General features: G+C 40.7%; 1 protein-coding gene across 3 annotated transcripts in view; it reads left to right on the plus strand.

Annotated features, from left to right (window-relative positions):
* The first annotated feature begins 7,370 nt into the window (after window positions 1–7,370).
* GABRA4 (gamma-aminobutyric acid type A receptor subunit alpha4) overlaps window positions 7,371–27,743 on the plus strand; it is a 60,143-nt gene continuing 39,770 nt past the window's right edge. Inside the window, exons 1-6 of one of the 3 annotated variants that reach the window (XM_034772724.1) lie at window positions 7,371–7,448; window positions 8,489–8,676; window positions 20,816–20,883; window positions 23,260–23,480; window positions 23,583–23,665; window positions 25,215–25,358. In XM_034772724.1, coding sequence (XP_034628615.1) covers window positions 8,610–8,676; window positions 20,816–20,883; window positions 23,260–23,480; window positions 23,583–23,665; window positions 25,215–25,358 — 583 coding nt within the window. In that variant the 5' untranslated portion in view covers window positions 7,371–7,448; window positions 8,489–8,609. Of the gene's footprint in view, window positions 7,449–7,977; window positions 8,273–8,488; window positions 8,677–20,815; window positions 20,884–23,259; window positions 23,481–23,582; window positions 23,666–25,214; window positions 25,359–27,743 lie in introns of those variants that run through there. The other 2 variants (XM_034772722.1, XM_034772723.1) reach the window with 2 other exon arrangements.

The raw sequence follows: 27,743 nt of genomic DNA on the forward strand, positions 1-27,743 counted from the left end.
TTCAGAGCTGGGAATGGAACTCAACAGTTCCCAACCCCCATTCAGTCCTTAACTTTATCCACACTGCCTCTCAAATCTTGCCAACCACCAGATTCACTCATATAGATTTGCCCTAACAGAAGACTACAGTATTTTGTGTTTACATGGTGGAAGATCATACCTGTCTGAGTTATTTACTTTCCTTAAATAAAGACTATAATTGATTCCAGTTGTGAGACGATAATGAAAATTATTTCTGTTTGTAAGGTGTCACAGGCTTGGTAAATGTTATGGTTACAATCCTGGGGTTATCTTATTTTGTTTCATACTGGCTTTGCAAATTAATACATGGGAATTGCCATAGTGGATCAGACCAGTAGTCCACCAGGGCCAGTCTCCTGTCTGATAGTAGCCAAAACCAGATGTTTCAGATGTTGTAATATATCCCATAATGGAAAATTATGGAATAAACTGTCTATATGAGGAAGTTTCATCTGAACCTCCGTCAGTTAGAAGTCGACATGCTCCAATGTACAAGCAATAAGATATTACAATGCTTTAGGGAGACTTGTAATTCATTCCTCCTAGCCTAGGAACAGATTACCCCTGCCCACCAAAAAGCCAGTGATGATGGCCAGAAAATTGTGAGGATCTACTCATGGCATTTCCTGAGAAGCATCCCCTCAGAAGGGAAAGGTGTAGGGGCCATAGAGAGGTGGGGAGGGAGCAATGACCTTCCAACTCCATGTGTGCAGAGGATTCTCAGAGAAGGGCATCCTCAGATCCATGTAGGGACAAATGCCTTTCTATGCAAGATGCTCAGTGCACCATTTACCCTCGCCTGCCCAGATGCAGATTTGGGGGAGAGATTTATCAGAATTAGTGTTGCTTCAAGTAACCTTAATTTCTAACTTTTGCATGAAAATGGCAGCTGTACAATTTAGAACAGCTGATCTCACTGCTCCAATCTTTCTGCTCTCGGCTCCTCCCTGAAATCCCACAATGCTCCTTTAGCGGGGCTCTCAGGTGGAAATGTCACTTCTCTGTTCCTCAGCACGAGGGTAGGTTCTTCCCAGGATAAGTGGTAAGGGTGATCTGGGCCCTAATTATTAGAAATGGTTACCAATGTGGCTAATCTTGCAAGATTCTGAATGCCCTTAATTTCTGTTGATTTCAGAAGGAATTGATGGTGCTTAGTCTTTCCCAGAAGGTACTCAGAATCTTGCAGAATTGTTACAGATAGGTGTTGTGACACTCACCCCATATTTTTCATAGTGATATTGTTATGATATGATTGACATAATTATGATTTATGCAAGATAAGTCATGTGAGGTGTCATTGGAAAGGTTATGATTTGCTGAATATGATTTTCCTATTTTCATGCATGTATCATTTTTGCATCTGAAGTTATGAATATTGACTATGCAGCTGTATTTCTAATGAGATTACACCTGGGTAACACTCACTAGACAAGATGCTTTCACTCTAGATAGTGGGTGGGAAAGAACCTATTCAGGGCAAAGGGCCATTAGGAAAAAACAATAAGCCTTAAGAGACGCTTATCTCCCACCTGGTGATAAGCCTTCCTGAGAACACTCCAAACAGCCTGTGAGTAATGGCTGCTATGACTCTACAAGGACATGTGATCGGACCACATGATGCTGGAATCCATCTTGGGATGTCCCTATTTTTTCACAGACTGGTCTGAGAACCAAGCTTTGGAATAAGAATTCACGCCAAATGCAAAAGCTATATAAGGGAGGGAGAGACATCATCTGGTATTCTTCACTACCCACACAAGAAGACTCCTGGAAACACCCAAGGAACAAAGATTGAACTGGGGGAAGTCCTGGACCCAGGCTAAAGGGATTTCGAACCTGTGTATGAAACACCTGGGGATTCCAAGTGTAAGCTAGTGCAGCTTGCCCTTAAGAATCTGCAGCCTGCTTGTATCACCTCTTAGGGTGAGAATCTGCTAATTCATATCCAATCTATTTAGTATATCAAGCTTAGTTTGTGTTTTTTGTTCTGTTTGCTATCACTTATAATAATTTAAAATCTATCTTTTGTAGTTAATAAACTTGTTTTTGTTTTATCTGAACCAGTGAGTTGGAGTGAAGTGTATGGGAATCTTAACACAAAGAACAAAGGTTGTTGCATATTCCTCTCCACATTGAGGGAGGGGCGAACTTTATGGCTTACGCTCCACAGTCCCTGTGCAGCACAAGACAGTATAATTTTGGGTTTATACTCCAGAGGAGGTGTGTGCCTGGGGAGCTGGGAGTTGCCTTAGCTGTATTCTTCCTATGCAGGGTCTGGTCAGAGAGACTGCATGTAACTGCGGCTGGGTGTGTCTCTGCCTGTATGTATGCTGGTGAAAGTGAAGGCTGGAGGGCTTTGCAGCTTGTCACAGCAGTACAGTGTGAAAGGAAGCCCAGACTGGGGGGGTCAGAGAGGGCTCAGTGGTACCCCAGTTCCATGTGGCACCCTGGGGGGGTACCTGTCACAGTTGTATTACTTGATGAACTAACACCAAACGTTCATTTTGTGTGTTTGTTTTTTTTCCCCTCCATCTGTTCACCTTTTCAATATTTTCTCAGCCTGATATCTTTACAGTCAATGCCTCTATGGTATGTCTACATTGGAGCTGGAGGTGCATTTTCCAGCTTAGATAGATATACCTGCAGTGATCAAGCTTGCACACTGAGACTAGAGGTGCAGCTGCCGCAGCTGAGTGGGCTAGATGCCCCAAGTATGATCCTGTCCAACCTCTCTGCTCCCTACTCCCCCCCCCCCAGCATACTTTAAGACAAGATTGTTCCTCTGCCAATTTTTTTTTTGGCCACTATTGCTATTGTTCCATTTTTCTTTTGGCAATGACCTTACAAGTACCTTTCACTTCCTTGTAGAGATGTGTAATGCCACTCCAAACAGTAACCACCAGGCACTAATGAAGAGCAGACTGGCTTGTGTATTGTCTGAGAATGTAGTGTATTACTCCTGTGGCATGTTTAGTCTTTGCCACTGGGATTACATGAGTTCAGTTCTAAAAGCTAAACTACTCAGTTCTTTATTGTTCATTGGGCCACTACAAAAGTCTAACTTATAGCGTCTGTTTACACTGCAGACTCTTCAAATGTGTTTTTTTTTTTCTTTAGAAAAAAAATCTCGCGTCAAAGCATTCATGGCATTATTAAATGAGTCTATTGTCCTTTACAACAATGATGGTATAATTCAAAAGAAGATTTGGTTTTAGTATATTTGATCGACAATATCCATTTATATGCAGGTAGATTTCTGTGTCTTTTTAATTATTAAAATCACAACACATCTACCTACTTTACTCTTCAAGACCAGTAAAACATTTATAAATATTAAAATAAGGAATCTAAATTATTCAGCACAGCTGCTACACTTGCTGCTTTGCTAAACTTTACAGTTTTGAATCCCCAATAGCCAGGACATTTTAGATGTAATGGGTCTGATTAACAGTTCAGACTGAGCTCTGCTTGGGACTGGAGAGAGGAAATGGTGGCTTTAACATACTTTTGTGTCTCCCCACATTTCAACCAGCTTCAGACCACAAGGAATATGCCAGCAGCTGTGAATAACCAGACTGCAGTGGCAGTGAGGCTACTTCCCTTTCCTGTTGGCCGCAGCCCACTGTATCATGCGGATCAAAGTGGAGGGGGTGGCACAGAAGAATTTCTTTGTCAGGACCAGCTCCATTGGCTTTATGGACCTTTGATGCCATCAGGGCATTGTAACAGAATTACTGTGCTACCTGGGTGAGGGGGTGTTTCTTGTCATGGCACAGCCAGATATACAGCCCTTTAAGGATATGGCTTCTCCCAGATGGAGAAGGCCCTAGTCTCAGGGTGAAAGGGAAAGTATTCTGATACCAGCAGGAGGGGAGCTGCCTTTGTACGTTCTTCCAGTAATAAATAGATGTAGATCTAAATAGATGTATTCACTGAACATGTGCCTCCATCATCATTCCAGAGACAACTGTGCTAATCCACCACTAGCAAACAGAATTCACATTATAGCAGCATAAGTGGATCATAAACAGTATGGCCAATCCCAACTGTTCAAGAATCATGAGTAAGCCCTTACTAAAATAGTGAGTTTTAATAATAATATAATAATTTTTTTGATTTGCCTTCTGGTTTTTATGTCTGCAGGAGGCACTCAGGTCATAGTTTCGGGCACTTCTCTGCAACAACAAGGGATAGAAACTTTCTTTTTCTATGTTTTAATGAAAGCTGAGATTCTCATGTACTCATTTGCTTCCAGGAGCTGAGGCTTTAAGAAAAAAAAAATCAACTATTGTGAGACTTGCAATAAAACCACAAGAGTGGGCAGTACTCCATAATGCAACAATTGGGTCTAAGGTTTCCAGGGCAGGTTGAATTGTACTCCCAGGGCTATACTCATTATGCGCTGTGTATGCTCCAAGAGCATCTCAATCCCTACAGCTGGATGTCCTTTCTGTACTGCTGTTCTCTCATCGCCTCTAGGAGCCAGGGCCAGTGGCAGAGTAGAAAAGCAGGGGCTGGAAATTCTACCAGAATGCATAGGTGTGCAAGAAGAATAAGGCTAATTCTCAGCCCATCTGCACTCACTTTCAGATTCACTAAGGCAGCCTTAGCATGGGCTTGTCCCTGAAGAATTGTTGCTGTCTTGAAGCTGTCAGCCATCTACCCCTACCCTACCGCAGTGTGAAAAGCTGCAGAGGGATTGTTACTGTTGCTCTGGGCAACAGAAATGTATGATATGTTTCGCATTAGAACTGAGCAGCCCTCAAAGGGCAATATGGTATATTGATCAGTTGTTTCCCTGATTCCTCATCCCAACCGTGTCCCACCCAACTCAGGCTAAATGAAACTGAGATGCCTCTGTGTCAGGGTCTGCCTTATACTCAAAGTCTTTTCTGTTTATCCTCAAATGACCAGATTATCCTGCAAGAATTTCCAGGGAAGCCCAGGGGCAGGAGATTTGACTTCCAATCCCTCTCTGCCACTGAGGAGAAAAATGTGAGCTACCCTTGCATGGGTGTGCAGGGAACAGTAAAGATAGCTACCTCTTGTGAGGGCAGAGTACCAGAGCAATCCTTCTGCACAGGAACTGCGCTGTCCTTGCTCCTTCCATGGAGCAAATTGCCCAAATGGAGAGGGTAGGGGGTAGGTGAAAGGGCCTGGGAATAGGCTTAATGCCAGCAAAACTTCCCTGTAAAAATTAACTTAAAGGTTTAAGTTAATGTAACAAGAAAAGACTTGGATGAAGGAGAGACAACATTGGAAGCTGGGGGGGGGGGGGGGGAGACTAGGAATGGAGGTCCACAAGTCTTTATTGTTTGAGAACTTTTGGGGCAGGGGAGGGAGAGGGCAAAAATTGGCAATCCCTAGCAGTGACCTCTGTCATAAGTCTTGTTCCAGCTGCAGTTGTGGCTTTAGCAGAGCTTGTATACAAAGCTCACAGTTCTCCTCCTTAAACATCCACATTTTCACTGCTGGCAGGAACCACAGAACCCAATTAAAGTCAGCAACATTGGAGTGAAGTATCAGGGGGTAGCCGTGTTAGTCTGTATCTACCAAAAACAACAAGGAGTCTGGTGGCACCTTAAAGACTAACAGATTTATTTGGGCATAAGCTTTCGTGAGTAAAAACCTCACTTCTTCGGATAAAAGTGAGGTTTTTACTCATGAAAGCTCATGCCCAAATAAATCTGTTAGTCTTTAAGGTGCCACCAGACTCGTTGTTTTTTTAACATTGGAGTGGTTTTGCATTTGCACTAAAAGGGATTCCCCATCACTGTTACAGGATGCTGAAGAAGTGTGTGTTAAAATAAGTGATACTACAAAATGCTCTTGTTAATATCACACCTCAGAGTAAAGTGTAAGTGCTGTGAATTAGTAGGAATTATGAGTGAGGGCAAACCTAGGCCCATTGAATACTACATCTTTACACAGAGATTTTTGCTGTGCCTTAGGAGGAAGGATGAGCTTGTGGTTAAAGACCTGGAGAGGAACTCAGAAGATCTGAGTTAAATTCCTGTTGCTGATGCAAATATCCTGTATGACCCTGGTCAAATCACTCAAATTTTCTGTTTTCATCTGTAAAATGGGGATAATAAAACTTCCTTTCTCCCACTCTCTGATCTGTCTTGTCTATTTAGAGTGTGAGCTCTTCATGGCAGGAACTGTCTCTTACTATTTGTATGTACTGCCCCATGCACAATGAGGCCCTGATTTCAGTTTCTTATAATGTGTAATAATAATTAATATGTAATAGACATTGTAAATTAAATTAAGTAACATACAAAATATGATATAGAGAAAAAACCCTGAAGGGAAGCTTCTTGCATTTCACCCTTTGAAACTGGCAGAAAGCAGACTAAGAATATGCACAACCTAAAGAGGACCTGCCTAGATGGAGTCTTATGAAAGATAAACAGCAGCATGTGCTAAATAGATTTCAAGCACAGCTTTAATTGTTTTTCAAAGAAGTAAGAAAGGGCACCTTCCTTAGAGCAAATTCTGAAGTAAGTCAGGAAGATTTTGAGTGGAGAGCAGTTTTAAAGATAATCAGTTGCCATTTCAATGGTTGTAGAATCTGTAGCAAGTAATGAATAAAGCCCTTCTCTGGCAGGCTTGGCAGTACAATAGTATTTGAGTCAATTATAATATCTGCTCTATATACTCCAGCACAATGAAATTCAGAATCCTCATTAAGATTTATATGCACTCTAGTTTCCAAATACAAACAACTCTACAGTACACCGGATCAGAAGAACAAGTTGATGTTCATAGTAAACACTTTCAGTGTGACTGAGACAAAAGAAGGGGGGAGCGGGAGACACCTTGTAACCCAACAACCTCTGTTTGAGTAGTAACATTTCAGAAGGGATCTCTCTGTAACTGGTGCATAATCCCTTGGACTTAATATAATGGAAATTATTTGGGTCATCACAGCTGGTGTCATCATTATGGGGGGAAAAAACCCCCAACCAACCAACCACAAAACAACCAGCCCTTGAATGTGCAAGCTATTTGCTCTCTCTGTGTGGCATCTCCGGGTTTCTATCCAAGGGTAATTAGCTCTATTGCATCCATTTTGGGTGTGCACTGTTTTTAACACTGCAGCTACAATTCTCTTCCTCCCCCCTTATTTTATACCACGATCTACGTGGGAAAAAGTCTCCTTCTTTCAAACCTCCCACACCCAGGAAATACATGCGCCAGGCTTTCATTTCTTTGTGGCTGGTGGGTTTGTTTCTCCCCCACCCCTTCCTAAGAGAGAAAAGACAGTCAAGACAAATGAAGACTTCATCACCATGATCATCACCAGGACAGCTGGGGAGAGAGCCACCAGGGGAAGAGAGGGGGAAGTCTCACAGCAAGTCTGCGTCATTCTGGGAGACAGTGTTTCAAAGAAGTGAAAGTATTTGTCACCAGCAGGCAACAAGGTATAATAATGCCCCAAAAGGGAATGGGGATGTGTTTTCAGATTGGGGTGGAAGTGCTGGGAAAAGGGGGGTGTCCTCAAACAGACTATTCTTGGTAATTAATGGGCTTCTTGCTAAAGTGACATTTTCTCTCGCCAATTAGTGGCTGTGCCCCTCCCCTCTCCAGTATAAAATTAACACTTGGCAGGCGAGCGAGGCTTTAACCCTTTAACACCCCCCTCCCCGCAGAGCCGTGGTGTGAAGGGGCTAGAGAGGGAGGGAGGAGACCCCCACTGTTTCTGCCTCGTAGTTGCCACGTTTGATCCTCCCTCTCCTCTGGCGCTTGCAATGGAGCCGGGCAAATAAACAGACGAACCGCAGCGCCTGGCTCCATGTGATCGAGTCGAACCCCCTCTTGCGAGGGACTAACAGGGGGCGGGACGAAGGGGCGGAGGGAGGAGCAGGTGGGGAGCGGGAGCCTGTTGCCCCCTCGAGAGTTAGAGGCTTGGGCAGCCTCGCCCAGCCGCCTGGATGTGCAAAGCGCCCGGCGACACGGCAGCCACGAGATGTAGCTTGGCAGGGAAACCAGCGGCGCGAGCAAACAGGTCCCCCCACCCCCGCACTTGTTCCCTGTGCCTGTCCCTGCCCGGGTGCTCCGGGGCGGGCTGCCCCCTCCCCGCCAGCGGCTGGGGTCTCTCCTCTGGACAAGGCACTGAGTGAGTGACGGGGGACGCGGCCAGGCTTGAAGAATGGCATGCAAAGATGGTTTCTGCCAAGGAGCTAGTGATCGCGATGTCCTCGGGTCTCTCCATCACCCTCCTGCACTTCCTGTGCCTGGCGACCTGGTGAGTACCCTCGAGCCAGCGGATCCAGGCCACCTTGCATCGCCGCCACCTGCCCTTTGATTGATTCCCGGCGCGGCTGGCTTTGGACCTTGCTTCTGACCCGGGGCAGGGGGACGTGGTGGTGGTGAAGACAACCCACCCTGACCACTGGCTGATCCTACCCCCTCACCCCCGTTCGCATCTACAATGATAATGGCTTGTCTGTTCCCCTTGCAGCGTCACCGAGCCCCCGGGACAGATCAAAAAGGAGGAGAAATTATGGCCGGAGAATTTTACAAGCATCCTGAACAGTCTCCTGGATGGTTATGACAACAGGCTGCGTCCTGGATTTGGGGGTATGGTTACTGTGCACGGTCCCTCCTGTCTGTCAGTCTGCCTGTGTGTCTGTCTGTGGGGAGAACTAGGTAGGCTTTGTGCGTTTAAAAAACAAACAAAAGTAATGATCCTGATTGTTATTAACGAATGATAATGTGAAAATACCCCTCCTGCTCCTCCCGCCCAAAAATATTGTCCCTCAGAGCCTGAGGAAAAGCTAAATCAGTGGGAGCAAGGAGAGCAAAAAAGCTGGATCTACTTGGATCCTGCCAAATCCCTGTTGATTTTTGATTCCCAAATTGTACCATCAAAATAAAGAGCAAGTCGAGCACCTACTGCACCAAAAGAATCTGGGACTCTGGAGCAGAAGTGTCATAGATGCCCAAGTCCAGCATGTGGGTCCTGACAAATTTAAGCAGCAATAGCCCAAATTCCACTACATAGAACCAGTTTAGCTATACTGAGTGTGCCAAAAATTTTAGCATAACAACGTGCAAAGATTCAGATCTGTCAACTGAACACTGCTGGATCCTGCTAATTTTTAGCCCCCATCTCCCAAGTTCCACTGCTTAACACAGAATGGGTTTAGCTGCTCCTACTGCTCTAAAAATATTTTGAGCCCAACATATATTGGCACAATGGGGGTGCAAAAATAGATATCTGACACCTGAATATAGCTGGATTTTGGCAATTTTTGACCCCAAGATCCTATATGTACAATCTAAATAGAAACCAGCATAGCTACTCCTATTTCACTGACAAATCTGGACCCTGATGCATCTGCTCAAATAGTACTGGAAAAAAAATACAAATTGGGTATCGGACCCTGTCAATTTTTAACTGAAATGCCTCAATTTTTGCCTTTTCTTTAGAACAGCTGGCTCCATGGGTTGAATCTGGGGTTTTGTGGCACAATTGTGCCAGGATGTACTGGGAGCCAGGGTTTTTTTTTTTTTTTTTCTTGTGCTACATGAGAAGCTAGACAGTGTGTTCTCTCTTTTGATGGTACAATTTGGGAGCTAGGGACCAAAAACCATCAGGATCCAGGTAAATCCAGTTTTTACTTTTTCCTGGAATGAGGGTATTAAAATGTAAGCTTGGGAAAAAGAAAAGTGACACAGCATCTCTGGTGATGCAGCAGGCTGACAAAGACAGTCATGGGGCTACTACCCATCAGGTTTGAAAGAGGGCTTTATATAGGCTTGTTCTGTGAAATACTTTGCTCCTGTCCTGACATACCTTCTTCATTCACTTGATACATCTACACCAAGCTTAAACACTCCATACCAAATAATATTCACTCATGCATGCCTCTACCATACAAGAGAAACACACACAGCACCATAAATCAATGTTTGTTTATTTTAGATGTTTTTTACCTTATGGAGTGGGCTTTCTATAAGCTAGGCTTAGGACATTAGGTGTAAATAAAGTTAATCTTGTTAAAGCACTGGTGAGGATAATTTACACAGATGGTCTTTTGCAGTTTGACTCTCCTAAAGACAGATTACTCTTCTGCAGGTTTCTTTCAGAGGGATGTGCTAGGAACAAGACTTCGTCATTCTTTTTTGAACACACTGTTATTAAGCATGTAAAAATATGCTTTAAGTGAAGTATTTGAATGTCTAAAATGAGTGGAGAATGCTGAATCTGTAACCCAATATACAGTTTATGGAGATTATATATTTGCAGCCTATTGTCTAAATACAGAATAATTTAAAAACATGTTATTGGGTTTTTTAAAAATTCTAACAGGAAGCAAAAGCGAATTCTATCCTCCTTCTCACCTCCCAACTACAAATGTAAATAAATAGTTGAAGCTTTGCAGGTGAAAGAAAAACCCAGAGTTCAGATTGAAAAATGTATTTTTGGTGAATATTTTAAAATATGGGGACTCGACTGCTTGTTGTTTCTTCTAGTAGCTAACTTTAAAACTCAAAGGTGAGTGGTTTTAATGTTATAAATCTTATAAGTAATACATGAAAAATACACTTTAATTTTTTAAGAAGGTGTCTTTAGTTGCAAAAGTTACCTTCACCTGAACTGGCAAGAGTCGCTTTTAGCATAAAGTAATGCATATAAATGTTGAGGTTTGAGTCTTTGACAGAACTCAGAGTAATAGCAGATGATTAATCATTAAAATATTTACTTCCTCAATCATGTTTTTCCTTGTATTCTGGTCTTTGCTGATAAATATTTATGGTAAATGTGATTCATATTTTAAAAGTGGGTCATTCACCAATGAATGCATAGTAAACAAGTGTCACAGAGGACAGCAATATTCACAGGGAAAAAGTACAGTATGTTTCAGTAATGTCAAAGTTATGTCACATGCTGACAAACAGCATAATATTCAGTGCTGAAGCTTATTTACCATCCATAGCTCTTGCAGCTCCAAACAAGGCCCAAGAACTTATTTCCCTGGCATTATTATGACTTTAGTTTTATACACCCAAACTCAATGGAGTTATTTCTGATTTACACTAGTGTAAGTGAGATTAGAATCAGACTCAGGAAGCTAGCCATACTTTTTGAATTTTTCTGGCATGTGCCAGCTTTGCCACAATAACAATTTGTGAAAAATTCTACATGCACAGGCAAAATGGGAAAGATTTTTTGGGGGGATGATTTCCTAAAAATGGGATATCTCCAGCTCCTATAAAACTGAATGGAAAATACTTTAATAGGAATTGGATCAAGCCTAATATGGACCCAAACTCTCAAAATTAGCATTAATTAGCACAGTTGTTGGCAGTAACAGAAGAGAGGCTGAATGAGCATAGAGACAAACTACCATCTTACTTGTGGGACCACTTCTAAGTGTATGGGATTGAACCTCATGTAAAACTGGGGGGTGGGGAAGCTATTACCCATTCTGTATCAGTTCTGTGGATAAATGGAAGAATTGGGTCTCCCATGCAAGTCAGGTTGGTGCCATTCATTAACAATCAATTAACTTAATAAAACAAATACAAAACCAAAAACATATGCCTGGTTACTGTGCATTGTGAGTTTGGCAGTTTTCCTACACAAAAATAGACATTTTCATGAAAAAGGCCATGATATCTATGAAATGATTTCTAAATTTTAGAAGGGTGTTTTCAGAATAGCAGTGAATTTACAGATTTTGGGACAGGGGAATAACCTGATGAATAGCAACATAAAACAAAATCGATAGTTTGGCTTTAATTTTTCCAAAAATTAAAAGGGCAATTTTGTAGAAGAAAGCTGTGAAGTATAATCAGGAAGATTTCTAGTGTACAGCTGTTTTGAAGATAATCAGGTGGTGTTTCAGGAGTGGGAAAATATGTAGAGACTAATGAATAAAATATTGCTCTGTGAGGTTTGGAAGTATACTATAGTAGAATTCAAGTCAATTACATTATCTGAAATATATGTATTCCATTACACTGCACTCAGTATTCTCATTACAATTTACAATGCACCTACTTTCCAAATCAAAACAACATTACAATGCACTGGATCAGAAGAGCATGGAGTTTACAATAAATACCTGCAATGTAGTTACAAAAGAAAGTTATGATTTTGCATATATAGTCCTCATCTGTTGCAAAATTGCAAAAGCGTTACCAAAAATGGTAACCCTGCCACAATTTTCAGAAGCAAAAATCAGATGGAGCACCAGTTCTAGCCACAATGTGAATTCACGGCTTGTGTGTTTCCTTTATTTTATCATAATAGAAAAGGAAGAAAGAAATCTTCTATAAACAACTATAACACCTGAATTTTCTCTGAAAATTTAGCTTGCTCACATTTCACTGGAGATCTTGTACTAAATTAAGTAATATAATTGAAAGTGATTTTTAAAGGTATATTATTTACCTGAGTAAATATATAGTGCCTGAATCTGGTCTCATGCATACTGGTTTAATGCAACTCCATGGAGTTACTCCTGATTTACACCAGTGCAAATGCTATCCCAATTAGGGTTATACTTTCATATGTGTATATGAATAACACATGATTTTTGGTGTGTTTGTTTTCTTAATGGACTGTATGGTCCCTTAGAACTTGCATGGTTTCTCAGGTAAACATGGTAAGCCTGCTCCTTTTCCTACTGAAGTAAGAAGAATTCTGGCTGTTGCATTTAGTGGGAACAGGATCAGCACAAGTCTGTATTTTTGTACATTTGCTGAGTTTGAAAGCACGCACTATTGAGAAAATAAACTCAAATGGCTCTTTCTTTCGGGTAAGGCCCATGTATAGCACTCGATCTTTGGCATATCCCCTACGGTAAGTTAATGGGAGTTGTGTGCACAGATGTAGGCAAGTAGGAATTATGTCTCTAGGGAGCTGATTGTGTCTTGAAGGCACTCATCCCAGCACAAGTGGTAGTGCAGAGCTGGAAGTCCTGGTGTCAACCCGTGGAGTGGCAATAATTCCTGGAACATGGAGGAATCTAGCTCGTACCCCACCCTCTTTGAGGTTGCAGCATGTGCTTCCTTCCCACATTAGGCCAGATCCACTGGCTCTTTAGGAGGTGGACTGGGGCCATGATCTCTTTTGCCATTCACTTTGGGGAGGCTAGTGCTGATGGAGTTGTTCGTTTGGAGCAGTTAATGAGTTTAGGGCAGGGAAATGGACTGCTATTATACCCAATCTCAGTGAGGACATGCAAAGGGCAGAGAAGTTTCCTGGAAACCTTAAATCCCCACCTGCACTATGCACCCAGATAGGATTGGCACAGCTGAGCTCTGCACTCAGACACTCTTTTAACCATGGGGATCTGATTGAGACACACAAAATAATGAATGGCATGGAGAAGGAAAATGGGGCCCTCCTGTTTACCCAGTCTCATAATGCAGGAGCAAAGGTACAATCAATGAAGCTGAAAGGCAGCAAATTCAAAATGAATAAAAGGAACTCTTTTTATATGCAATATACAACTAGCCTGTGGAAGCCATTGCGACCAGATAGCATTGAGTCTGAGAGCTTAGTACGACTCAGAAAAATAGACCTTTATAAGGATAATGAGAATATGCTCAGTGACAGAAGATATAAATAAAACATGAAAATGGATATAATGGATATACCAGGGCATAAGCCAACCACTGACTGATTGGAGTTAGGAAGAAACTGTAGGCAAGTTATTCCTTAATTGTCCATTACAGGTAGTGGTGTGGTTGTTTGTTTTTTTTGTGAACCTTCCTCTGAAACATCTGGTACTAGAGAAAGCCAGAGACAGGATACTGGACTTGATGGACCACTGGTCTGATCAGGTGAGGGAAGTCATATATTCTTACAAAGTAAACTTTTGATCTGCTAGACTTTGTAGGAATTTCATGGTTCATATAAATGACAACCAAGTTTAGGCAGGCTAGACAGGCCCAGCTTGTGTTTAATCACATAATATGCAATCTTTAGCTGCTGTTGCAAATTGACTCTGACTAAACCTTAATGGGCTAGTTTTGCTTTCAGCTGTCACCAGACTACACTGGTAATTCAGTCTCAATCTATTGATTATTGACCCAGGGGATTATGCCAACACCTATGCCACAGACAGACATTGACTGCTACTATTTCAAAGTGAGGATTGCTTTAAGGGGAGTTACATCATTAAAAGTATTATACGTCCCTTTCTTAAAATTAGCGGTGAAGCTGTATAATTAACCTTTATGTGAAATTATCATGTAAAATAAGCATGGGATCCAGTTTGGACCTGATTAATATTTTTCCTTAAAAATCACTGATATTTCATGGACTAATGAAATACACTTAGATTTAAAAACAAATTTTGTTAAAAATTATAGATGTGATTAATTCCACCACCCCTTAATTTAACGTGTGGTTCTAGTCTGAAAAGTAATGATGCAAAAGTAGCCTCTTTTTATTCAACAGATCGACTCCTGTGTGTATCAGTGTTGTGTTTACATACATGATTAGCAAAACTATGTACGTATTGGTTTTTTTCCTCCCTGTTAGCCCTGACCTAGCCGACAGAGCTGATGCAGCTAAGAGGGAATAAAATGGATTCTACTCCTTTTTGTTCGTAATCTACAGAATTGTTTACTAATTTTAATGAGCTACACCTGTTTAAGATAGCGGAAGATAATGGGTTTACACAGATGTCACTGAGAACATAATCTGAATGCATTGGGGCTTTACAGGTGTCACTCGGCATCATTTGGTCTGCACGGTCTTTATTACTAGTGATAATGTCTGAAAATGAAACAACCAGCTTGAATGTCAGAATCTAGACTGAGTTTGACAAGCTGGCAGTTAGAGAACCCCCACCCCCAAAATCCCCTCTACCTTGTTTATATTTGTAAACTGTGCCTGCTTGATCTGGAAATAATCCCATAATGCCACTCTACACAGTCAATTTCACAGTTGTACTGCACTTGAATTATAGATATATACATTTTTACTCAGTTTGTAATTGATTAATAACTTTTGAGGATCAGGAGGATTTGCCTGTTTCCCCTACAGAGCCCACATTGGTGAAAGTGTGCATGGATTCTTTGTGGAGCTGAACAGCTCCACTCCAAGCATTACCCAGAAGGGTTGTTACAAAGGTCCTTCCACCCATCCTCAGGACACACACTAGTTGCTCAGCATCTGAGCATCACTTCCAGAGAGTTTGCACTCCCTACCAGTCCAGAGAGACCAATACATTATTTTGTTAATGGTTTAAGGCTACTTTTGAAAATCTGTAGAGCTCCTATTGTGAGCAAGAAATACTTGAGTGAAGAAGGGCTTGTGGGGTCAGACCTTTAATTTAGATATGACATCCAGTAAGCCAGAAAATAACCGCAAGATACACTGGAAAAACAGAAAGGTAATTTAGTGTGTTTCTAGAGGATAGAAAAATATTTACAATTATTAGCCTTTATTAAAAATTCATGCATAGCTTCAAGGCTACATCATATGGCCTAATGTACTTATTAAAAATCATCAGTGGGCTAGTAATGGGAACTGTGCCATGAAGCTGATTGGGTTTCCAGGCAATTGTCCAGTCTTCCTCAGCTGGTTAGATTGGATGAGTCAGGAGATTATTAGCAGGATATGGGACTGTTTACCTGTAGTTGGCTGATTTGAATCTGGCCCAGGCTGGTAGTGACTGATGTCATTACCATCTGTCTGCTGTTCGGTGACTTATGTAAAATTAGCTGGTGATATTTGTCCAGTTCTCAGTAGACAGGTGTCTACATCATGAAATTGGCACCAGTTACCATCCTTGTTGGCAGTTTCAGCAGAGAGACTAACTGTTGAACAGGCAAAGAGACTGAGCTATCTCCTTATTCCTGGAGAGGGTCAGGGTTCAGGCACATGGGCAGCTGAAGAGTCATTGGTATTTGAGAACAGATGATGCCTATGTGGTGTCTCTGTCTGTCTGTCTGTCTGTCTGAATAGGCTGTGGCGGGTGCATTGCCCAGTGCTATCTATCTTGGACCTTCCATGACCACTAAACATTCACTTTAAAAAAATGTCCTACTCAGTTACCATGACTTCACAATTTAAAACCAAAATTTTGGCCCCATTCAGGTTTCCTTCTGCTATTCTTGCCAATTGCTCTTTTGGTTTTATTTGAACTGCATTGGTTGATGGCTTCCCAATCCCAAACATATGTTAAATCCTCTATTGTCTAGCCAGAAGTTACCTAAAAAGAAAAAGTACCAAGTCCTCCACAAACTGCTTTTGCTGTACCTGTTGATTTTAGCCATACCTCTGGGGACAGTCCTAAAACAGTTAATGTACCCCAGTGCCCAAAGGACTGTTCTCATAATAATGGTATTAACAATGCTTAGCACCTAAATTGCACTTTACACATAGAAGTCTCTGCACAAAGCTTAACCCCTAATTAATTTCCTAATTCTTCTGTTAGAAATTTCTCTAATAGTGAAATTTGCCAAGGTCCATACAAGGCTTTCTGCACCATGTAAGCTCCACATTGTTCCTGCAGTTACCCTAGAGTTGTCCACTGAGGATAGGCCAAGGATGGCACAGGGGAGGAGATAATGGATCAACACTTACAGGGCTCCAGTAGCCTGGAACCTCTTCACAGGGGGCATTGGGAGGCCTGTGGTTACATTTCAGCCCATAGGCTGGAATAGTAGTCACGGGAGCCCTATGCTATTATCTTGTGGCCTGTCCATAGTTTTAGGGGCTGGAATCTGTCCCTTTCAGTAACCCATTAACTTCCCGGCACACACCCAATTAATTCTAGCTTTTTGCCTGGGTTGATTTTAATCCTGCATGAGCAGATCTAGAAGCATTTTATCTTGCAGGTTGTGATTCAGGCTTGAGAGTGCCCATAGCAGTGCATAGGGCTCCCCTACTACTTAGTGGATTTAAAAAAATACTCACTACAAGTGTATTGTAAATAGTTTCTTAGTGTTTCTGAGGATTTGTTGATGTGCAGAAACATTCACATGGTCCAGTGAAGAGCAATTTTTTACTGATCAAATCCAGTGTTAATAGGCTTCTGTACAATCCTCTGCTTAAGGTAATTTAATATATAAATGTCCACTCTATCAATAACAGCAGGTTAAGGTTTTATAACAAGTCATTATGATTAAATAGTTAATAATCTCAAGCTAAGTGGTACAGTGCTTTCATGCTGGAGTGTCGTTTAGTTTCAAGTCAAAGTGTGTTTGACTACATACCAGCTCCTAGTACACACTTCCAAACCACCAAACAGTTTAGCATGATTGGTAGCCTGTGGCCAGAGAACAGGAAAAGCAGAGTGTTGGCTGGTCAGGATGAGTGGTAGAACTCTAACTGAAAGTTTGAACATTGCTTGCATCTTTATGTCTTGTTTTGTAAGCTGCTGCCATTAATATTTCACTTTTTACTTTCGTAAGCATGACATTCTCCTAAAAACATTTAAAATTAAACGATTTTATTTACATTGACATGGTTTATTGGTTGTAATGCCTTAAAATGTAAGGAATTAATTTCAGTATCTCACTGACATTCGATGAGACAACACAATTGAAGTCATTGAGCAGTCCCTTAATTTTAGAGGTATGTGTGTGAGTGAGAGAGAGAGAGAGAGTGAGTTCTCCTCTGTGAGCTCCTATTTCCTTCTTTGTTCTTCCTAAGGCCTTGGCTACACATGCAAGTTACAGTGCTGTAACTCACTCCCCGTCCACACTGGCAGGGCACTTGCAGCGCTGTATCTCCCTGGGTACACCGCTGCAGGTACTCCACATCTCCAAGAGGAATAACAGCTGCAGCAGAATGGCTACGACTCACAGGTGTGAGTGTAAACGCTTGCAGCGCTGTACTAATCACCTTGTCAAGTGGCCAATCCTCTCCATTTGTTGTGACCGGCTGCAGGAATGCGAAAGTGCCGGTTTCAAAGCTCGTACTGCAGAGAAAACCAAACAATTTGCAGCTTGCTTTGAGTGCGGAAACGAATGAGTAGGGGGCTGGGAGTTTGGAACTTGCAAAATAGAGAGCTGACATGCTCCAAAAAGCACTCTCTCTCCCCCCACACTCCCTGTCACAATCCACCCCACCCCCTGTTTTGAAAAGCATGTTGCAGCCACATGAATGCTGGGATAACTGCCCATAATGCACCGCTCCCAACACAGCTGCAAATGTTACAAGTGTGGCCACACCACTGCACTGGCAGCTGTCAGTGTGGACAGACTCCAGCGCTTTTCCCTACTCAGCTGTACGAAGACAGGTTTACCTCACAGCGCTGTACAGCTGCAAGTGTAGCCAAGGCCTTAGATACATTCACACCATGTAAAGGAACCTTTATCTCAGCAGCTCATTAAACCTATTCTAAGAGTTGACTAGAAGTAGTTGCTAGAAAGTCGTATGCTTCTTTACCACAGCTTCAGATCACATTTACTTCTGCAGTAGAGCTAATCAAAAGTTTTTCAATGCATCATTTTCTCACTGGAAAATGCCATTTTGTCAAGATGGAAATTTCCCGTGGGAACATGTCCATTTTGACGAAACTTCGTTTTTTTTGGGGGGGGGGGAAGAAAGCACTTTAAGATTTAAATGTTTCATTTTGATATTTTTTTGGCACTGATTTTCTGTTTCAAAATCACTTTGTTCAGAATTAATATTTATAAAAAAAATCTCAAAATTGAAATGAAATATTTCAGTTGACCTGAAAATAACCTTTTTTTTTTTTTTTTTTTTTGGAAAATTAGGAACAGGGTTTTGTTTTGTTTTTTTGAGATGTTGGAAATTCTGCTTGCCACACAGCTCTATTCTGCAGTGCTTCTAGCCTCCACCTATCTGTGATATGAGGGTGTAACTAGTTACTCAACACTGGTCCCATGAGGTACTGTCATTAGACCTCTGTGTTGCCTAATTTGAGATTTTTAAATCCGTTTCCTGGCCTTAGTTTTGCATCTTCCGTTTCCAAAGAGTGATTTCCGTTAATACCCTCTGTAAACTTGTCATCCATGATGTTGCAGCAATTTAGTAGACCAAAATAATCAGTCTGTGTCTGCAAGAGGCCCCCATTCCAATGGATGTTTGTGCCTTTAGTGATTTTGATGCAGTTATAAAATTATAGCAATCTGTGAAATTAAAATGAGAAAATACACTTTGAAAAGAAAGAGAAAGTAAAAGAGTTTGAGGAATGTTAAAACTCAGTTTCTTAGAGCTAACGGATGAAGTAGATGATTAAGGTGGTTATGTAATCTAAAATATGGTACTAATATTCTGATGTCCTTGAGTAACAGAGATTAGTGCTAGCATTTTCTCCTAACTTTTCCTTAAGACATAATGTGCAGGCTGTTCAATGGAATAATTTTACAAACTTTTAATTTGCTTTTGGTTTGTAGTTGGCAATGTGTGTGCTTGGCTGAAGAGAGAAATAGTTCACTTGTTTGCAAGTTGTCTACTTTCTTCTTTCCTTTCATTTCTGCATTTTGATTTAATATGACATCTGTGCGCACAACAGTTTTACAAGAGGCAGACATTCTTTGCCTTTGAAACAAAGTCTTCAAGTTTTCACTTGCTTCTTATTGGATTGTAAGAACTATCAAAAAGCCTGAGTTAATATGGACTCAAATAATGTCTTTTCTTTAGAAACATGAATCTCAGGAGACTGGAAACTGTGGATCCTTTTGCCTCTAGGTTACCAGTTCAAATATGTCCCAAAGTTGTTGCTGTCTAATGGCTGTTTAATAGCATATATGACATGAGTTGATGGTCCAAGTTAAATTGCTATTGGACTAGTGCCCACATCACAAAATACCCATTATAGTTAGTACTATTTAGCACCCTTTTAGCCAGGGCCGGCGCTTCCATTTAGGCTACCTAGGCAGTCGCCTAGGGCACCAGGATTTGGGGGGGCAGCATTTTGCCACCCTTGGCAGCAATTCGGCGGCGGGGGGGTCCTTCTGGGCTCCGGGTCTTTGGCAGCAATTCTGCGGCGGGTCCTTCACTCGCTCCAGGACCTGCCACCGAAGTGCCCCAAAGACCGGGAGTGCAGAAGGACCCCCGCCTAGCGCACCAAAAACCCTGGTGCCGCTCCTGCTTTTAGCTGTCTTGGTAGGGACAGATTCAATTCACATGAAAGTCTACAGAAGGTTTTCGATTTACTTTAATGGGAGTTGGATCAGGCCCTTATTAGTTGTTGGATCCTTACTGGTCTTCTGGAGGTTGTTTCTCTATAGAATGGCAAAGAATAATGATAGGTTTCGGTGGAGAATCTTTGCAATGAACTGTCATTTCCCATGCTGTATCCAATCTATTGACAAGTATAGGACATAAGTATTCAGTACAACTTTCATGACCATCGTGGTAATATCAGTGGAAGTTGCAAGAATGGGTCAAAGGTAGCATACTGCTTACAATACTTATTTTCCCATTAATTTAGTAGACTTATGCATGTTACTAGTAAATAACTTGGGCTCGGTAATAAGGGTTTGTTGATTCAGGCCCCTAATTTTTTAAAATACTAATTTGCTTAAGTCTTTCCATTGTGGCACCTGTTTTCTTATCCACTGAGTCAAATTATATTTTCTGAGTGGGAATTTGCATTGTAAACATAGATGATTTACTTATGCAAGTGAAGGTAATTATCTGATAATTAACACTGTGCAACCGTCATAAATTACAGTAGGTTTGGTTCTGAGAACATGCTGTCTATGTATTTTCCTCTGATTAGTCCAAAGAATCTTCAGATTGACAACTGCATAGAATGTGACATATGTGCTGATATCATTTTTGAGACATGTTAACCTGCAAAATTCAATTTTTCTTGCTCACTTCCTTTTTATATGTTAGGTCCTGTTACTGAAGTCAAAACAGATATATATGTCACCAGTTTTGGACCTGTTTCCGATGTAGAAATGGTATGTACTTCTGGAATTAAAATACAATTTTCTGGTGCTGAGAAACCATTAACTGCAGTAAGGAGTGACTGCTTAATTCATATGACTTTGTACTGTACTGTCAATCATGCAAAGTAGGAAAGATTACCAGCAGCTTAATTTGTAGGCTATAATTAGATAGAGCAGGCCTGATTCTGATCTCACTCAGACTGTTTTTAGACTGGTAGAAAGAATTGACATCAATTACTTTACAACAGATTTATACTGGTGTCGGAGCCAACTCGGGCCCAATGGGGTATCTGAGAGCACTGTACGGAGAGCAGATGATTTCTCTGATGAGGTCACAGAAATGCCTTTCCCCTCTGGAGCTAGCCTTTCTCTGCCTCACCAGCTTATTAGTATTTAGTATTTATTACTAATGGATAAATAATGACATTATTCTCCAAATATTTGTTGACATTTTCACTTCAAATGAATTCGTCGTCCATCTTCATGCCCCTTTTGGCATCACTTTCACTAAACATTCAAGTGAAAGAGTTTTACCAGAAAAAGTGTTTGCAAAAAGTGAATGTCAAAGTGACATGCATGAGTAGTCACAGAAGACAAATGTTAAATGCGCAGACATTTGTGCCTGAAAGGCTTCCACACTCATTCAAGGCCTGATCCAGAATAAGTCCCATTGATTTCTATGGTGCAAGTCCCAGCCCTTAATAAGGGGGAAAGAAAAAATGTTGTGTGACTTATAGGGTTAAGCACCACAGCTCAAATTATGTAGATATATTGCTAAGCTTTGGAGTCAAGTTTAGACAAGATATACTTCAAGGGCCTTATGGCTTCTGAATAGCACCTTGCTCATTAAGTGGTTGCATGAGTAAGGATATTAGACCCTGGCCCCAAGTAAATCTGAGTAATGAATACATTTGAGATAATTAAGTATCACCACAGAATAAAGACTGTATTTGTCAACTAAATTATTAATTGTGAATTATTAGCTCAGCTTATTTAATTATACAGCACTATGGGTGTGCTTGGCACTTTACAGGCAACTAAAATTGGCAAATCTCTGCCCCAAGGCGCTAATGATTTAAGGCTCAATTCTGCAACTATTACTCATGTTGAGGACTTTTTACAGATTCAAGCAGCCTTATTGAGCTCAATGACATAACATTAGACATAATGCAGAATTGCATAGCCATAAACTGAATTAGGCATGATATAGCAAGGGATGAGAATGAACACAAGGTGGAAGGGAAAGGAGACAAAACAGGACAAAAGCAGTGAAAGATCATGGGATATGCATATTGTTACATACTCCTTCTGTACACGAAACAAGTTCCCCAAGCCAAGCCACCTCTATCGTACAATAAAATTAGGAGCCCAGTGCTACAAATCCTTGCTCATCTGACTAGTCATTAATCACATGAGTAGTTCCAGTGGTTGTGAGCAGGCCCAATGATTGATTACCTGTGTGAGGAAGGGTTTGCAGGATCAAGTCTCTAATGAGGAGGTTTTACATTTCATACACTTCTTGGAAAATTGCCAGAAAGAAATTAGATCACAATAATTTTAAGATGTTTTAGCACAAAACTGCAGCTGCATAACAGCTAGAGGGGATAGTGCCCTTCACTGTTAAACCAATATTATGCGAGTAAGACAGTGTGCAAGTGCTTTGATATTCCAAGATAAAAAGTATCAAGTAAACATTCCTTCCTTCATGCATTCATTAATGTGTGTGTGTTCTTGTTACATATTCATAGCCCTATTCATGCAAATATTTGTGCACATACTTTATTTTAAGCACGTAAGTCATCCCATGTTAGTTAATGGGATTACGCAGGTGCTTAAAGTTAAAACATAAATGTTTGCAGGAGCAGGGTTCATTATAGACACTTTTTGTAGATGTGACAAAAGAACTATTGATCCCTTTTCAGTAAGCCATCTGCTTTTGTCAGTTGAAATTAGATGTATATTTCCTTCTGTGATTTTGGTGAACTTGGGAGAAATAAGAAATCATATGTCCTTATATTTTTAATCTGTCCAGTTGTTAAAAAAAAACACCATGGAATTTTTTACAATCCATTGACACTTGTTAGCACATTAGTCATTTTGTTTCCAGTTATATGCTAGAGTACAAGCTTAATTGTCTGCTTCCTGCAATTTTATTAGATTATAGTAATTACTCCTGAATGATTAAATATGTATAGCAATTTATTTATATGACTAATGTGGGAAATTAAGGTATTAAGAAGTGCACAATTCACTTTAATTGGTAGAAATATATTTTGTAGTTGACTTAACACCATTTACTTCGCCACTCATTTGTTTGCTCCTAAGGGAATTTTATGGGAAACATACACATAAAAGTGTAACATTTGTTTTTTCTGCAATATACTACAGGAGTACACAATGGATGTCTTCTTTCGTCAGACATGGGTGGACAAAAGATTAAAATATGATGGTCCCATTGAAATTTTAAGACTTAATAACATGATGGTTTCAAAAGTGTGGACACCTGACACTTTTTTCAGAAATGGGAAAAAATCCGTCTCGCATAATATGACAGCCCCAAATAAACTTTTTAGAATAATGAGAAATGGCACCATCTTATACACAATGAGGTATTCCGTTTATTTGTTTGGCTTCTTTCAATTACCGTAGAGAAAAGTTATGCTGCCTAGACAAAATCCAAACCAAAGCATATTCAATTTGTTTCATTATAGGCTTACCATAAGTGCAGAATGTCCCATGAGATTAGTGGATTTTCCAATGGATGGTCATGCTTGTCCTCTCAAATTTGGGAGTTGTAAGTTACAATTATGAATTTCTTGTAGCTATAGTTTTAAAGAACAGATGTGGATTTTTAAAAAATTCTTTGTATCATAACTGAGGTTTCTGAATACTAGGCTTGAGCCACACACTTTATGCATAGAAAAATCCCATTGACTTCCATATGAGTTTTGTTTATATAGGGGCTGCAGAATCAGGCCCATAGTGCTATCAAGGCTGCAAATTGACAAAGGGGCACAGATTCAGATATTAAGTTAAACTCCACCTCTCTGACTACAAGGATGTTTCAGGGCCTGATCTAACGTTCACAGAAGTCCATGGAAAGATTCCCAGGGACTCCAGCAGGCTTTGGCTCAGACTCTTAGTATCTGATATAGAAAGGAAAGCTTTAGAAATCCAATACCAGATATCTGTAAGATCTCCTAACTCTTTTAATATTCTCGAATGGTAACATATTGGGCCAGATTCTGTATTGCCTCCATCTTGCATAGGGCACAAGAGGAGGAGGAGCCAGTCATGGCTCCCTGTTTCTCTGTTGTGCTCTCAGAGCAGTTTTGAGCGGCCTGGGGACCACTTAAGGATTGCTAGAGCACATTACAATCTATCTATTCCCCTGGTCCAACCCCTGGCATGTCCGTGTGCTGCAGTCAGATGTTGTGGACAGTGTGCCTGCAGAGAGCTGTTTGCAGCTCCCTGTTCCCTGGACCACCCAGTTCCAGTGGAAGTTAGAGCAGTAGGGCACGTACTCTAACTTCTGCCGCTGGGATACATTCAGTTTACACCAGTGGAAAATCAGGCATAGGGATTGGTGTGGCTGCACCATCTGCCCTGAAACTTCTCATCTTCCTAGATGGATGGCAGCTGGCATAAGAGGTGGCGGCTATGACAAAAGCCATGTTAGCAGAGATTCCCCCTATACTGGGAGAATTCTCCAGGGGGATCACTGGCCAGTTTAAATACATGCAGTGGAAATTGCACTTGGCAGATTGGAGCCCTGTGTTCAGTGAAATGGTAAAAAGGTCATACTCATTTCACATGTAAAAGGAGGGCTGGATTTGGCTTTAACATGAGTATTGGCTATGTAGAGATTCCATGCTAGGCATTATCACTTTATTTCATATTATTTGAATATTTCTTGGACTAGGAGTATATTTTGGCTGCTGGGAATTTTTTTTACAGGCCTTTGGATTTTGGCAAATATAATTTCTGAGCTTGGCATAAGTGTTATTTCCTTAAAATAAATGTGTCCCCAGCCTTTCAGATGTATCTACCTGGGGTATGTCTACCCTGAATTGAAAACCTGGGCTCAGAGTTAGGTTTGAGCCAAAATCCCTCTTCTGTCCACACACACAAGTCTCTCAGACTCAGGTCAGCAAGTACCTAGGACCCAACTGGCAGGGGGTGGGTCTAAATTTGAGTCCCTCTAATTATGTCTACACAGCCCACACAAGTTCATGGTGGTTCCATACATATTACATTGATTTTCAATGGGCTTTGTATCAGGACCTTAATATGGAGTGATAAGACATTTTCTATTTATTCATGCTAACAATATGTTGTTTTAGATGCATATCCAAAGAGTGAAATGATTTACACCTGGACAAAAGGACCTGAGCAATCTGTGGAAGTTCCTGAAGAGTCTTCCAGTTTAGTTCAGTATGACCTGCTTGGGCATACTGTGTCCACTGAAACTGTTAAATCTATTACAGGTAAGAATCTCGTCAATGTGAATCAATTTGAGATGTGGAATTAACAATGTAATTTTGTCCTAGCCTTTTCTATAAGGTATTCCATAGCGTATACTGGCATATTATGTATATGCATATGCAAACTTAAATCAGAGCTCAGGTTTTCATTCTTCATATTACCACTTGCAGATTCACTACAGTGGAGTTCAAAGTCCCCTCAGAAAGCAAGTATGAGATCACTAGTCAGAAAGACTAGATGAATGCATGTAGTGATTGCTTAAAATGTAATTTGTAGAGTCAGGAGCCATGTAACTAAGGCTGTTAGAGGCCTTGAAGTCCAGTTATAAAAGTACTTTCTCGGTGCTCTGTGTGTATTATATGGGGAAATACTTGCTTTTGTTTGGCAATGCAAACAATTCAGAATAGAAATACAACATGCAGAATATGTTGTTAAAGTAATAAATTAGAACTCTATTCAGATTAGCATAGTGGTAATCACAACTGAGCCTACACTGCTATTTGTGCTACTAAAATTTCTACTAAGGCAAGTGACAATAACAAGGTAGCCTGTGTAAGTGAAATCTCACTGGTTAGCTGCTTTATAAAATTTATTTTAAAAATATTATCTATTGTTGATTTGTTACAAAATTACATTACTAAATCCTTGATGTTTGGTACTGTAAAATGAAATGCTATGGCAGGATAAAGACAAAATTAAACAACAGATTGAGGAAATGTATTTGACAGATTTCTCTATTTTTTATTTCAAGATAAAATAATATTTTCTTAATATCTCTGGATATTATTAGCATGAGATGTTGTTGATTATCCATAAGATAAGAAGACAAACCAGATCGCTTCTCTGCCACACCCCACCGTCCTCCCTCCCGCCCCCAAAAACCAAACAAACAACACAACAATTTCTGGAGACCTCTTGCAGTCTAAGCTTGTTATGTTAGTTTGTCTTCAGAACACTAGCTCAGAGATGCATGGAGTGAAATCCTGTCCCTGCTGAAGTCAATGGGATTTTTGCCATTGACTTCAGGGGGCCAGAATTTCACCTGTGGTGAAGACTGGACTTCAAAGCCATTTATTCTGTATTAGACTGTTTGTGTTACTTTCCCTGTAATTAAATTCTAGATTTAAATGTAGGCTTTTTGAAGGGGCCAGCTGTGATATCATTAATTAATACTGTAGTTTCTAGCAGAAGGCTCTGAATTTTCATGACTCTGTGTTTGTGTGTGTGTCTATATGGGTGGTGACTGGTGGAGCCACTCTACCACTACAATGGAAATCCTTTGGTTTTGGTGTTGGTTTTTTTTGGAGGGGAATTTCCATTGACTGGAATGAGAAGATAAGGGGGTAGATTGTGCATAGTCCTATTCTGGGAAGAAAGTGGCACAGGAGCCTTCCCTGATCTCCTCTGCAGGATCTAGGACAGTCTTGGGATCTAATCTTTTAAACTTTTTTCTCTTGTGAGTAGTCATGACTCACTGAAATAACCTCATTGATTTAAAATGAGTAAGAGTTCATGCCCCCTGAGGAGGCCTGCTCCAAACTGGACTGTACCTGCTCTTCTTGGTCTGGCCTGGTCTAGTTTGTGGTCTCCATTCCCTATCGTAGATTCATAGATTCCAAAGCCAGAAGGGTCCATTGTGATCATCTAGTCTGAGCTCCTGTATAACGCAGGCCATAGAACTTCCCCAAAATAATTTCTATCAAACTGGGGGTTGGAAGCCTAGAAACATTGGCATTGCCATACTGGATCAAATCAGGTCCATCTAGTTCAGCATCCTGTTTTTGACAGTGGTCAGTACCAGATGCTTCAGAAATAGGTACACAAAATCCCAGAATGGACAACTTAGAATAACCTGCCCATGATGGAATATTTTTCCTAACTCCTGTCAGTCAGTGGTTGGTTTATGCCCTAGAGGATGAGAGTTTATAATCTATATCTATCTATTTATATATACAATTATCCTATCAAATATAACTGTGAATGTTTGAAGGCTCAGTTTACCCTTCCTTTCCCAGTCATTGTTTTATACACCTCTGTTATAGTGATAAAGGTACAAACAGTGTCATTCTAAAGCTAAAGTTAAAAGCTAAAGTTAAAATAATTCCTGCTGTACTGCTATTTACTTGACTTTCTGAGACTGGTTTTAACCATTATTGTAAATCTTTCTCTACAGTCATTTTGTTTTCCAAATCCCCATAGTTCTGAAGCACACCATGTTAGCAGAGAGTGGGTCTGATCCAAATGGAAAGATTCCCATTGACTTCAATGGCAGTTGGATAAGACTCACCATTTGTATTTCATTCTGAATATTTCTCACACTTTTAATAATGATGGCCACCTCATGTAGTGGTTGTCAGACTAAATTAACTGATACCAGTAAAGAATTT

Source organism: Trachemys scripta, chromosome 5, assembly GCF_013100865.1.
Source record: "Trachemys scripta elegans isolate TJP31775 chromosome 5, CAS_Tse_1.0, whole genome shotgun sequence".
NCBI classification, from domain to species: domain Eukaryota; kingdom Metazoa; phylum Chordata; order Testudines; family Emydidae; genus Trachemys; species Trachemys scripta.